The 13,109-nt window shown below is 44.0% G+C and overlaps 1 protein-coding gene across 2 annotated transcripts in view; it reads left to right on the top strand.

The window, feature by feature from the left end:
- Positions 1-1,784: 1,784 nt before the first annotated feature.
- Positions 1,785-13,109, top strand: part of STK39 (serine/threonine kinase 39) — a 108,968-nt gene continuing 97,643 nt past the window's right edge. Inside the window, exon 1 of one of the 2 annotated variants that reach the window (XM_075430191.1) lies at positions 1,785-2,112. In XM_075430191.1, the coding sequence (XP_075286306.1) occupies positions 1,998-2,112 (115 nt within the window). In that variant the 5' untranslated portion in view covers positions 1,785-1,997. The remainder of the gene's footprint in view (positions 2,113-13,109) is intronic. The other variant, XM_075430189.1, reaches the window with a different exon arrangement.

Raw genomic sequence — 13,109 nt, 5'->3', positions numbered from 1 at the left:
AACAATGCAGTACAGATGCAGGAGCTGGCTGTTTTCCATCAGCAGTGAGTAACCCATTTCTCTGTGCTGATTGATTTGGCCTGTGCTGTTGCTGTCTTACTCATTTTTTTTTTCCATGCTATTGCTGGCAGAAAGGCCTTCTCTACTAAGAAGAGGTTTGTCTAGTCTTGGCATTAAGCTTAATATTGAATGACAATTTAATACTTCCTCTTCCAAGTCTTGCTGACCTTTAGTTTTGTGGCAGGTAATTTCTAATGCATGTATATGAAAATATTTTAATTGCCTAGCTTTTAAAAATCAGATTGAGAGGAATCATTAGCTTAGCACAAAAACATGCAGTGCTTTGTTCTACTACTGGGAACCTCCATACTGACCTTAACTGTCCCATGTGAGAAACAGAAGTTCAATGCACAAATGATTCCATGCTTGTAAGTTGCTGATACACCTCATGAAATGCCAAGCAGTGGTGAGGAGTTTGCGCCTCATTCAGCTTTCTCAGCAACACAGCAAAACAGAAGTAATTTGCTTTCCTGTTTGGGATAACTGTCTATGAACTGAAAGTCTTCATTGAATAAGCTACACAAAACAGGTTAGTTGGTAAAAGAGGGTTAACCTGAACTGAAATAGGACTGAATAAAGTATCTAACAGGTTCTGTTATGTGTCTTTTTATGACTTTAAATCATTCTTCATCATACTTCCTAACAATTTACGAGATTCAGTTCTGCTTTTAATCAGTGCTGTCTTTGAAAGCTTTCCTGCTCATGTATTTTCATTATTAATTCTACTCACCTTCAATTCCTGCTGTAGTAGGAAGTGAGATTTTAAAATCTATGGAAATCTGTTCTTACTAGCCTTCCAGATCTCCATAAATCTTAAAATACAAAGCATTCAAAGTAGGAGTGAGACTATAGACTGCACAAATAGCTACTTCCTAAATTACTTCACAGTAAGTAAAATCCTGCTGCTATTATACCAACAGTGGCACTACTAAGAGGGTGGAAAGAAAAATAAATTCTCTACTAATAATAACAGCAGAGTTCCACCTAACCACAGATTGTTTTTAACCTAGGTTTTTTATAATGGGAAGCAGTAGAGAAGTTTAATGATAGCCTTCAATATTTGTTTAAACCACTTGGTTCTGGCTAGCCAAGGGGAAGGTTCCCGGGCCGCACAGAGTCCTCGGTGGCAGCCAGGCAGCACCCACCCTGAGGCGCAGGGCCGTTCCCGCCACCCTCCCTGCTCCTGGCAGGCAGCGACTTCACCGCTCCGCGGGCCTGGAGCCCTCACCGCTGACGAAAACAAGTGGGGTTTTTTGCGTCCTCAGACTGAAACGCGAGTCGTCTTGCGGCAGTGGTGCTCCCGGCTGTAAGGCTGCCGTGCCCCACAGACGCCGGTGCGCTCACGCCGCCGGCCTCACAGGTGCCTTCGGGCATCCCCGCCATGCGGTGCGGCCTCCTTCGCGCCCTTCCCCGGCCCCCGGGGCTCTGCCGGCGGGGCTGTGGCCTACACGCGCGCAGCCCACCGCCCTTTGCGGGACCTCGCTGCGCTCCCGGCCGCCGAGAGCCCCGCACGAACCCGCGGGAAGGAAGATGGCCGGAGGTGCAGCGGCTGACCGGCAGGTTACGAGGCGGCGAGCCCGCGGGGTGCCTCCGCCGGGAACCCCGCGCTTCTCCCTCAGGCGGGGGAGCGTGGGGGGAGCGTGACGCGAGCGACCGCGGCGCTCCGCCGGCGCCGCGCACCGACCCCGGGCCGGGAGCGCCGGGCCCGTCCGCCGCTCTCCCGCTCCTCTCGGCGGCGCGGGGCGAGCGGCCGGGGTCGGCGGCGGCGCCCGCCTCTGCCTCCTCCCCCTCCGTGCCCTGCCTCCTCCCTCCGCCGGGCGGCCGGCTGCGCCAGGAGGCAGGGAGGGAGGGAGGCAGGGAGGGAGCGCGGGCGAAAGGTGTTGCTGGAAGGGAAGTTTGAAGAAGGTCGCCGGGTGCCTGGGCGCTCCGGCAGCATCATGGCGGAGCAAGGCGAGTCACCAGTCCACGTCCAGCAGCCCCAGCCGGCGCCCGCCGCCCCGGCCGTCGGCTGGCCCATCTGCAGGGACGCCTACGAGCTGCAGGAGGTTATCGGTCAGTGGAGCGGGAGAGCGGCGGGGGGCGCCGCGGGGCGGGGGATGGCGCGGCGGCTGCCCGGCCGGCCCCGGGCCTACCGGCGCTCGCCCTCCCGCAGGCTGGGGCTTGCTGCGGCGGACGCGCCCGGCACTGCGGTGGCGCCGTCGCCGGCTGCTGCAAACTTTATCCGCCCGGCAGCGGGCGGGCGGGCGGCGCGGCCCCGGGGGCGGCGGCTCCTTCTAGAAACGCCGCGCCCCGCCCGGTGCGGCCCGGCCCGGCCGAGGGTGCCGCCGCCTTGCGGGGCGCGTCCTCATCCGCTGCACCGGTCCGCGGCCACCGCCTCAGCCCCGGGCTGCTGCTGTGCGCCGGGACCCCGGCTGCTCTGCCGCTGCACGCTCGGCGCGTTGTGCCCGCCTGTCCGTCCGCCTGCCTGCCTGTCTGTCCGTCTGTCGGTGGGCGCACACGTGCTTGTGTCCGCTTGGATTACGCTGCGTTTTTCCGGTGGTTTCGTGGGGGAGGTGAATCTCACTCGAGATCTGCCGCTGCGGCCGCCGTGGTGACTCCCCTTTAACATGTTTTTCATGTCGATGTTTAAGCCCTGTGCTTCTCTCCTGCGCCGTGCGTTCGCGCCCCGGTGCCCGCGGGCCGGGGGGGATGGGTGGCAGCCGCGCCTCGCCTCGCCCCGCCGGCCGCCGTGGTCCCGGTTTGCCGGGCAGGGGGGCGCTCGGCGGGGTGCCCTGCTCGCCCGGCCGGCCGACACACAGCGCGGGTGCTCCTGCTCCTTCCCCTGCCTCTGGGCTGGGGTATGCTGATTTCTGCTGTGTGAAAAGGTGACCGTTTTTAACAGTACGTGTGATGGAAAGTTTTTTGTGTCCTGACCTAGATGTTGCTTGTTGCTAATGAACTACTTTAGGAAAACTTGCTTTTATTTGTATGTAGCATTTGCAACCACCAGCAAATACTGCAGATGGCAAAGGCCGGCTCTAAGGCTGTGATGGCTATTCCTCGTGAACAAGGCCGCTTAAATGAAAAAAATCTGGGAGTCTTGCCTGCTGGTGCCGTTGGTTGTCTTCGGTATTAGACGCCATCTGCTACTTGTTGCCAGGCTGCTGACAACCGGACCTGCGTGTTATTGGTCTGGGTTGTGAGTAGCGTGTCCTCAGCTTTGTCGTGAAGCTTTTTATTTTCCATGGGCAGAAACAAACTGGTTGGGAAAAGTACTTCTCCCTTAAAACGGGATGGCTTTCTGTTGACCCAGGTGGTGCCTTTGTGTTTCTGTTTGCGCTGCCGAGTCTGTGAAGAGGGACTGGGGAGGGATGAGGGCGCAGGTGTTGAGGTCCCGGCGGTGGCCGGCCTGGACCAGACTGGTGCTCAGCGTAAAGCGAGTGCTGCCGGCGGAGGACTCCCGTGGGCACGGGGGTACTGGCCAGAGGCCTTGGCCTTAGCTCTGTCTGGGGAGTGGACCTAAATCAGGGAAGTGGAAGCGATTCTACTAGCATAAGCTACATCTTTGCTGAGGAGCCAAATCCCTCTTCTAAGGTAAAAAAGGCCTCAAAGGTATTGGATTAATCCTTGTCTAGGGTGTGACATGAGTCACAAGAGTTATTTGCATAGTAGTTATTTTCTGTTTCAGTCCTATACAATACCTGAGTGAGAGTTTAATGTAGAAACTCCCATTTTACCTTCTGCTTGCCACTTAAAAAGCTTGTGTCTTTTGATATGCAAAATGTATTTCTCAATATTTATATATAAGCATCCATCCGTTGTACAGGTGGATGCTAAGTAGTAGTAGCAAATACCTATCTGTAGAGAATCATAGCGTGTTTTGGGTTGGAAGGGACCTTAAAGATCATCTGGTTCCAACCCCCCTGCCATGAGCAGGGACAACTGGTGCTATTAAATGTTGATATTATTTCTTTAACTACAGTGAATGCCTAGTGAGGACATTAAAGTCAGGTTATATTGAATTGGATTCTTGGACACACTGAACTTGTCTGACCAGTGGAACTTTCACTAAGCTTAGGTTCCTTACATGATTTTCTCTCAAACTCAGTGAGATTTATTTTCTACCACTTGACTTAAAAATCTTTTTCTTAGTCAAATATGTCTTTTTTCATTAACACTTTGTATTTGTTGTCTTAACTTACAGGAGACCCACTATGAGATTAAATTTAGTCTCAATACTATCAAAAAATAGTAAAAAAAAAACCCAACAACCCCCCCCCCCCACTTCCTGTGGAAAAAAAAACGCTTATAAATTCTATGTGTTAGACTAAATGTGGATGTAATTTTGGAGAAGTTGGATGATTGTTGTTGCGATTAATGAACCTAGTGAGGGACTCCTAAAGCATCTTTTTTATGCGGGAGGGGAGAATGATACAGTCTGAATTGGTTCAGCAGCAAGTTATATCCCTTTGCATTGGCCATACCAGGGTTAATTGCAGTGTGAACATGAGTTTTTACTACTTGCTGAAGCAGAGCCCTTTACTTCTGGAAAGCACTACATACCTCTCCCTGAGGAGCTGGGTCATGGCTTTGGGCGTGGGTTCAGTTACAACAGCCCTTTGCCCGTTAAATGGGAAAAACAACACCACATTGAAGCATCCTTATGGGCTTTGCAGGAGGAACGGTACGTAGGGTGAGGTACATCAGCAGGGTTTATCACAGTGCTTCCCAACAGAATAGGCTTTATATCGTGTGGTAACTAAAACACAGATGCACAGGTACTTCAGTGGCCTGTTTTAGGGGGCATTTAGAAGTTTTGGTGGTGATCATAAAATGAAAATCATTGTTAGTCATGTGGGCTGTCTTCATCCTGTGGATTTAGCAGACTGGAGAAGTTCTGCTCTTTTTCTGTGTGAGAAGGTGAACTTTTCTTATTGCTCATCTGTGTCTAGCCAAATGCTATATTGAAAACCAAGGCCACACGATAGCAATTTCAAACGATACAGCTTTTTTTCCTGCTCACCATCTGTTGCTTCCTTCGTGATGGCTGGGAGAGTCAAGTGCCTGCTAAAGAGACAATGCTGGATTTAAGGAGCGCTTCATACGAGATGTTACTGTTTGCTTTATTTTTAAGGTGGCTAGCCAGTTCTTTGTAACTCTTGGTGTGCGGTTTCATGATATGTTTAATCTGCTCTAATAGGCAGCTGTTGAAAGGATCGCATTGATCTGACAGAGAACTAGTTCTGCTGCTGGGTTAGTTTTCTGTCGGATCGGGTTCCCTCTGACTTGCTGCATGGCTGCGTGATTGATGGATCTGATGAAGCAAGGAAGAGGCCCTTCCTATTAATGTCTATGTACAAATCTTTTCTGGAGCAGGAGGAAACTGTTCTGATTGCTATCTGTAAATGTGTAGGTTAGAGTGTTAAGAGAAGAGAAAATTCTTACCTTAGTTCAGATTGATACAGGCTGTCCATACATGTACCTATCTGGAAGTAGGAAGGGGATGCCTAACTTAGGGCAGAAGGATCCAAAGCAACCTTTGGGTAGGAGTTAAAGAGAGAAGAACTGTAACTGCTATTAAGGGAGAGCTGGATTTAATTTAGTGAAGACTTGGGAGATACGTTTCTGTGATTTTAATGCATGAAGTTAAAATGTGTAGTGGATTTTAATGTATGTGTTGGCATTTTTTGTAAGCTAGATATGACTTAGATTAAAAAGAAAGCTAATAAAAGCAATACTGTGAGAGATGTTCTTCTTTAGTTTGGGTTTATAACAAAGTATTCCGAATAAAATAACTGGAATAGATTTCTCTGAATTTATGTCACTTACATATAAGAGTTTTTTTCCTCCTCACAAGCAATAGAAATCTTCACAGAACAAACGTTTAAATGGTAATCAATGTAAAAACCTGAAAACTGGATAGTGTTAAAATTATATTTGTACCTTTCAAATTGTAATGAGCCCTACATCGCATGGATGAGACAAAGCAGTGTTAAATCTAGATGTTGGGTTTTTTGTGTGTGTGTGTTTTGGTTTGGTTTTTTTGTTGTTGTTTTTAAAAAGATTTCTTAAATTGATATGAACAAGGGGCTTTGCCTTGTTTTTGGAAAACTGCATTGGAATTGAGGCTCTTCTGCTAGATGTAACTTCATGTTTGTCATCCTGCGTTGATAATTGTGAAAGGAAGATTCTGTTACTGAGAAGCAGTGGAATATCTTGTGATTAGGCTGGGTGCTAGCTTTCATTATAAAATTATATTTTCATCTCTCCCACTGCAACTGACTTGGAAAATTAATTTGGCTAGAAAACAGCCAGAATTAATTGGAAAATAAAGGGTTACTGCTCCGTAATGGATTATCTGTATTGGCTGCAACTCATTAAAAAAGTTACCTGAGTTGAACTGAGACTTTCATATAGTTTTGTCTTGCTGACTTTGAGCTCAAAAATATCTTGTGGTTTGTTGCCTTGTAAGGTGCAATGGTGCTAAGTCAAAAGGGGTGGGATTTTGAGCAGAACTTAAAAGTTATTGCAGCAGCGTAAGCATATTGTATGTGCACAGATTTAATATAGCCTTCATAACATTAATCATAACTTAATACATCTGTAGCTTGACAGGAAGAGTTTATTATCGTGTAAATTAAGATTTTATGTTTTGGGAAGTAATTGGTCAAGATTTTCTGTCAGCTAATAACCGTTTGAAGAAATTACAGAAATGTTAAATCCACATTTAGTATTTTTATAAGGAGTGGCTTTTAATTCAGTTGTTAAAGATGGTCACGGTGCAATTTAAAAATACCTTGTAGAGCACTCACAGTGCTGTGCTGTTAATGAGGCTGTGCAGAGCTGGTAGTTGATTATTTGCCTTGTCGCCACATGATAGTAATAGTGTTGGGGGAGGGAGCTCTGTCTTGGCTTTTTTGAATGAAAATGAACTTTCTGCATTATAAATACCCATATTGGAGACAAGGCTGTATTTTTCGTTGCTTCAAAGAAGTTAGGCTTTGTAAGTAATTCAGTGATCAGACTTTGTTATATAATTTAGTGACTTTTAAAAAAAAAAATTAACTCATGCAATTGGAATTCAGACTTGTCGCGAAGAAGATTAATTATATTTTACAAGAAACTGAATGATGTGAAAATGAAGAAAATTATGCGTACCTTGCTTTGGATTTGTCACAATTGGAAATAAGAAGCAAATAAAGCTTGTTTTAAAGTTAATTTGTTAACTGGAAGGGTAGAGAAGCACATAATCAACACATCAGGCAGTTGGCTGGTGCTATGTGGGGCTAATTTGCAGAAAGTATGCTATGCTTTCCTGTGCTTGGACTCTGCCTACCTGCTTTATGCATGGCCCTCCTGCCCGTATCCTTTCTCTCTCCCCCCATCCAAGTTATTCCTACAAATGCGGTCCAAAACCTCTGAGACCTGGGAAGTCCTAGCTCCACTTCTCACTAAGCTTTTCAATAGCAAGGCTTTGCATCTTCAAAGTCTGCCCGCTGCTTGTGACCAGTGTTGCGAGGGCACTTTGGTAGCAGGGGCCAAGTGCAGACCTGGGAGAGCAGTTTTAGGCTGGTTCGTGTGTTGCTCTGAAACAACATTAGAAGTGTTTTACTTTTTTTTTCCTTTCAATGAAGAATCACTTTCCCTTAGGTCAGAGACCAGTTGTTTTTTTCCAGAATCTGCTTGTCAAATGGAGCTTCTCTTTGTGAATTGGAAACAAAACCACATCTGTTCTGACTGGCTAGAGGGCCAAAACCAGTGGGCTCTCCATGCAAAGGAGATGCGAGTGGCTGATATCGTGGCTACATGGGTAGGCCATATTTCATTTTTGTGTGACCCATTTGGTTCTCTCTCTCTTCCCCCTTCCAAAAAAATTCAGAACTATAAGGCAGCAGTAAATGGAAGCTGGTTTTATTTCCAGTAATAATAGCAATTCTTGGCATTAAAGAATGGACCTTAAAACTCAAGTGAAGTTAGTTACTCTGGTTAACTTCTTGGGTTTGCTGAAGTCACTGGGATACTGCTGAGCAGCAGCAGCAGAGGAGCAGTCTTGGAATATGTCCTAGATATGTCACTAGGAAATTTACTGGTGCCTAAAATTAAAAGTGAGATTTTTTTTAAATTTTTTTTTTTTCCCCCTAAAGAAGTTGCAGTTGACAGAATTTTATACTGCTTACCCTGTCTACTGTCAGGTCAGAGTTACTTTGTGAGGGTTGGTTGCCTGTCAGAGTCACCATCCCTGGAAGTGTTCAAAAAACGTGTAGACGTGGCACTTTGGGACGTGGTTTAGCAGGCATGGTGATGTTGGGTTGATGGTTGGACTTGATGATCTTAGAGGTCTTTTCCAACTTTAATGATTCTATGATTCTGTGATTCTATGATGATAGGTAGTTGAGGGATGGCAGTAAAGGGGAAGAAGCTTAATCTTCATTGAGAAGTGTGTGTGCTTCCTGGCATTTAGGTAGACTTGACTGGTGACTCTTTTGTAGAAAGTTTCCATGGCAGTGGTGAGATGCTGACAATGCTGATGAAGGTGGTGGGTTTTTAAAGGGTCCCTCTGAACAATTCCCAGGTGCGATTTTCCAGGGTTGCTGTTTGTGACAGTCCTGCAGCTTGCTCCTGAGAGAAGCTCAGTGAAAAGTTTGAACAGTGTTTCTCGGTCATTAGCTGAAGTATTAAGTCTGTGGCATTGATGGAGTTAATATTTCCAGTCCTTTGCCCCCTAGGTATTTGACGAGGTACTGACTTTACTCAACAGTTTAGTGAAACCCCTGTATGGTAAATTAACTGTCTCCATTAATCCTTTGTCTTTACGATTAACAATTTCTGAATTGTTTTATTAGCCTAATTATTCCTGTGGATATCTAGCTACCTCTGAGACATTCTGATCAGAAGCAAAATATCGGTGAAACTTGAGCATGCCCTATAAAGCTGCCTTAATGATTATGTTGCATAGCTTTTAAGCTGAGCTATGCTAATGCACTTGAAGAGAAATGAGGACTAGAAGCAGACAGAAAATTGAAGGGTTTTCTGTTCCTAGTCATGCTTTCAGAAGTAGTGTGAACTTAAAGGTCTCGAAGGTCAAGATCAATGCTAAATGCCTGAGGGTTTTCTTAATAGGAACAAATCAGTACTATAGATGTAAGCAAACTATGTGCCAAGTATACCCGCCTCAGGGTAGAGGTACAAAAATAGTTAATTTACCAGACCAGAAGAACATTGTGTATATACTTACTGATCATGGTTTCTGTCTTGTAAGTGTAACATGCACAAGATCATAAGCTTGAGCTATTGCTTTAGTCTTCTGAGAAGAAACATTCAGATTCAGAAGGATCACATTTCAGTTAAAAAGCTGCTTCCCTTCTTCTTTGCTTTGAAGACATCTTATTGCAGGGACTGAATTTAAACTAATAATTTATTGCTGTTAGTGTCTTGTACTTCCAGCCTCTGAGCTACTTCAGACTAATAATAGGAACTTCACTAGAATTAGGTTAGAATCACCTGATGAAAATGTAATGATATGATAGCATTTATATTTCTCTGGTGCTTCCATTGTTTCATGAGAAGCAGGATGAGAAGTAGGTAAATTTTTTGTTTGCAGTGTGTGGCCACAATGGACTCACATTCTAGCAGGCGTGTTCTGTTGGAGTGAACTAGCTGAAGACGCTTTGTAGCTCAACACTGCAGTATTAATTAGAGGTCTTCATGACAGTGCAGTAGCAATACTGCCTTTGTTTTGGTAGATGGCTATTCTTCATTCCTGGAAGAGAACGTTGCGCTATGTGATGACATCCGGAAGACGTAGAAAATATTACATTCATGGTATTAGAATTGTTCCAAGTGTTTACTTTCAAATTAAATGAGAAACAATAAAATATGCCAACTAAATCAACACCAGCATTTGTTTATAGTGCTACTTCAGGAATGAACAGTAATTCTCTTTTGACAGCTTTTTTCTAGGCAGGAAGTCTCGTTCAGCATAGCAAATCTTCAATTTATCCTGCTTGTATGAGGTGAAGTGGAGTTAAGCAGAATTCTGTAGAGTTCACATGGTACCCTGGTGAGGTAACTTTTGGTCCCACCGTCAATACCAGATATCAAGTTCTTGTGTAGTTATGCAGAGGTGTTTCCGGTGTGAGTTTTGCCTTCCAGATACCGGGATCTGTATGCATATTGAGTAATGGTTTCTGTATTTATGATGGACCAACAGGGAGAATGAAATGATCACAGTACATATGTCTTTTCTGAAGATATTTTAACTTAAAATTAGATCGTGCAGTTTATCTTAGGGGAAAAATATCTGGCCGTGTAACATAATAGAGTATTTAAAGATTGTAGTAGAACATATGACAGGAAGGGGGTTTTGTTTTTATTTTGCATTTTATTAGGAAGAACTGGTTCCGTGTTAGAAAAGTGCTGGAGAAAGAAGACATTTCCTTACATCTGTGAACTTCGAAGGAAAAGCTTTATTTCTGGTGCAGTGTCATGAACCTATATTTGGTATGATACGATGACATTGCTGTTGTAGACTATGATTCAAATTAACTGCTAGGTTAACTTTTTTCTTCCTTAATACAAAAAGGTTATTTCCATTTTTTTTTTTTCTTATAGATCTTTGTTGTGTAGACAGCTGTAGCTCAAAATAGCTGTTTCTTCCAGATAGGTTATTCAGAGTATGTTACTCTAGGGCTTTTCTTTGTGGTGTTCTGAAAACTCACAGCTGAATGAGGTTTGGACAGGCAAGTAAGAAGGAGATGGGGAACAGCAGCCACCTTAGCCCTGTTGGTTGTGTCTCAGCTTGGACAAACTACACCTTTTCAGGGAGTCTCTTCTGTTGTGTGAGCCTGCAAAACTTCAGCATGTCCATGGCCACAGAGGTGATTAAGGGACTGGAGCATCTTTCATTTGAGGCTGAGATCTGGGACTGTGCAGTGTGGAGTAAAGGTGGCTCAAGGGTTCTTACCAACATGTATAAAGACACGATGGGAGGAAATGAAGAAGAGGGAAGCAAACTCTTCTCTGTAGTGCCCTCAGACAGGGCAGGAGGCAGTGGATACAAACTAAAAGCAGTGAATCTCGATCTTAACACAAGAAAACTTACTGTGAGTGTGATCAAACACTACAAGAGGTTGTCTGGTGAGGTTGTGGAGTCTCCATCTGTGGAGATACTCAAAACCTGTCTGGGCAACCTGCTTTAGCTGACTCCGTTGGAGCAGGGGGATTGAACTACATGATCTCTAGATGACACTTTCAACCTATATGATTCTGTGATTCCATGGTTTGAAACAATTCTTGGTGGTATCTTTGTGCGAAATGGCAGAAAAATACTTGGATGGGGCTTTGTTATTTCAAAAATCATCTTAAATTTAGGAAGCAACTCTGACAAAAATGTCCCTGCTAAGAGAAAGGCAGATTTGGAGGCTATATGTGGATTACAAATTGGTTCCACGATAGAATTTCATTGTTATCTTAGCTGTGTCGATGTCTATAAGTTTCTGGTGAAATGGGAGTGAACCAGTTAATGTCGAGGTGTCTACAGTGTATTTGGGTCTGCAATTTTACTTCAAACAAGACATACGCTAGTTCCTTGGACCAAACATCCTAGCTGTCCTTGTTTTTTGAAAATATCCAAAGACTGGTCTGGACTATTACCTCTTTCAGGGGTTTGATCATGTTTCTGCTGGCGCAGAACATCCAGTTCAGGTTCCTCCAAAAGGGGTTTATTTTGCACACACAAGAGCCACTCTGCAAAGCAACCTAAAGCCCTGTGAGGAAGATCAAGGAGAGGATATTCACTTCAAAACTGCCCTGTTTGCTCTGAACCAAAATGCAGATGTACAGGCAACCAAACAGTATGAAGTGCAGATTGATGCTCTTTTTTGAATTTCCCGCTAACTTCAGTTTCTTTACATTCTGTTGGTTACTTCTCTGTTTTTTCTACTCTCTTGAAATTTTGAATTCACTTGTCTCTGATCGGACGCTTTGCCCTGGAGTAAGAACTGCATCCCAATACACGTATTTCTAAACCGCATTGTTGGTCTTTTTAATGTTTGAAGTTTTACTGTTAAGATTTTCCTGGGAGACCCTTTTGTTGATTGTTCACACTTAGGATAAAACTCTAGACCTTTGAAACAACAAATTTGGATACAAAATTTTTAAGGGAAGAATGATGTCAGCTTTCCCATTCTTTTCTAGATAAGCTTCTTCAGTTTAAATTGAGATTTATTACCCGATGTTCTTCTGTTATGTAGCTGACTGAATGATAAGGAAGTTTATTTTAGCAGCTTTTCATATGAATGTAGAAAGAAGTGCTACTTTTTGTGATGCATGTGTCTGAGTGAAGTATTTATGTTTCTTCAGATCAGTAAAGGACAAATGTAACGCCCCTGCTGGTATGCTTTCTGGAGGGCTAATTAGGTAGAGGAGGATTGCTCAGATTGCTTGTAGAAACACCCTCTTCTGTGAAAGTACTGGAGATTTTGCTTTTCCTTTTGGTGACAGATAGATTGAAGTCCATGAATTTTTTTTTTAAGTGTTTCAAAAAGTATATTGTAATTAGTGATGAGAAGAACACACTTTTGGATTAACCTGGTAAGAACAAACTTATTCTCCCCAAATGTGAGCAAAATTCACCTAATTTTATCACACCCTGTGAAAATGAAAGCTGTCAAGACCTTGTACACATTTTGGTTCTTTTTTTCCTGTGTAACATTGTATGAATGACAAGGATAAGTTTAAAATAAAAAAAAAAAAGTGAGACCTGTTAGATCATTGATACAGTCTTTGACCTAACCACAGCATATTAAAACAGCAAGGAACTGTCTCTGTTTTACACAGATGTTCTTTTGTATGGCTTTTGATTCTGTGAATTTGATTGCAAGTTTTTTGGTACAACTGTAAGCAGAAAAAAAAAAAATCCGGATAAAGACGTTTACATTATATTACCTGCTTATCTAACCTACTTTGTGAGGATGAATGGATAATAACACAACAGACGAAATCCATTTTAGTGTTGATAATAAATTCTTAAACCAAGTCATATCCTTGACCTCAGCTCTGTTTCATGCCTT

Source organism: Opisthocomus hoazin, chromosome 9 (genome assembly GCF_030867145.1).
Source record: "Opisthocomus hoazin isolate bOpiHoa1 chromosome 9, bOpiHoa1.hap1, whole genome shotgun sequence".
NCBI classification, from domain to species: domain Eukaryota; kingdom Metazoa; phylum Chordata; class Aves; order Opisthocomiformes; family Opisthocomidae; genus Opisthocomus; species Opisthocomus hoazin.
The sequence above is the reverse complement of the archived record's forward strand: the minus strand, read 5'-3'. Positions and strand labels throughout refer to the sequence as shown.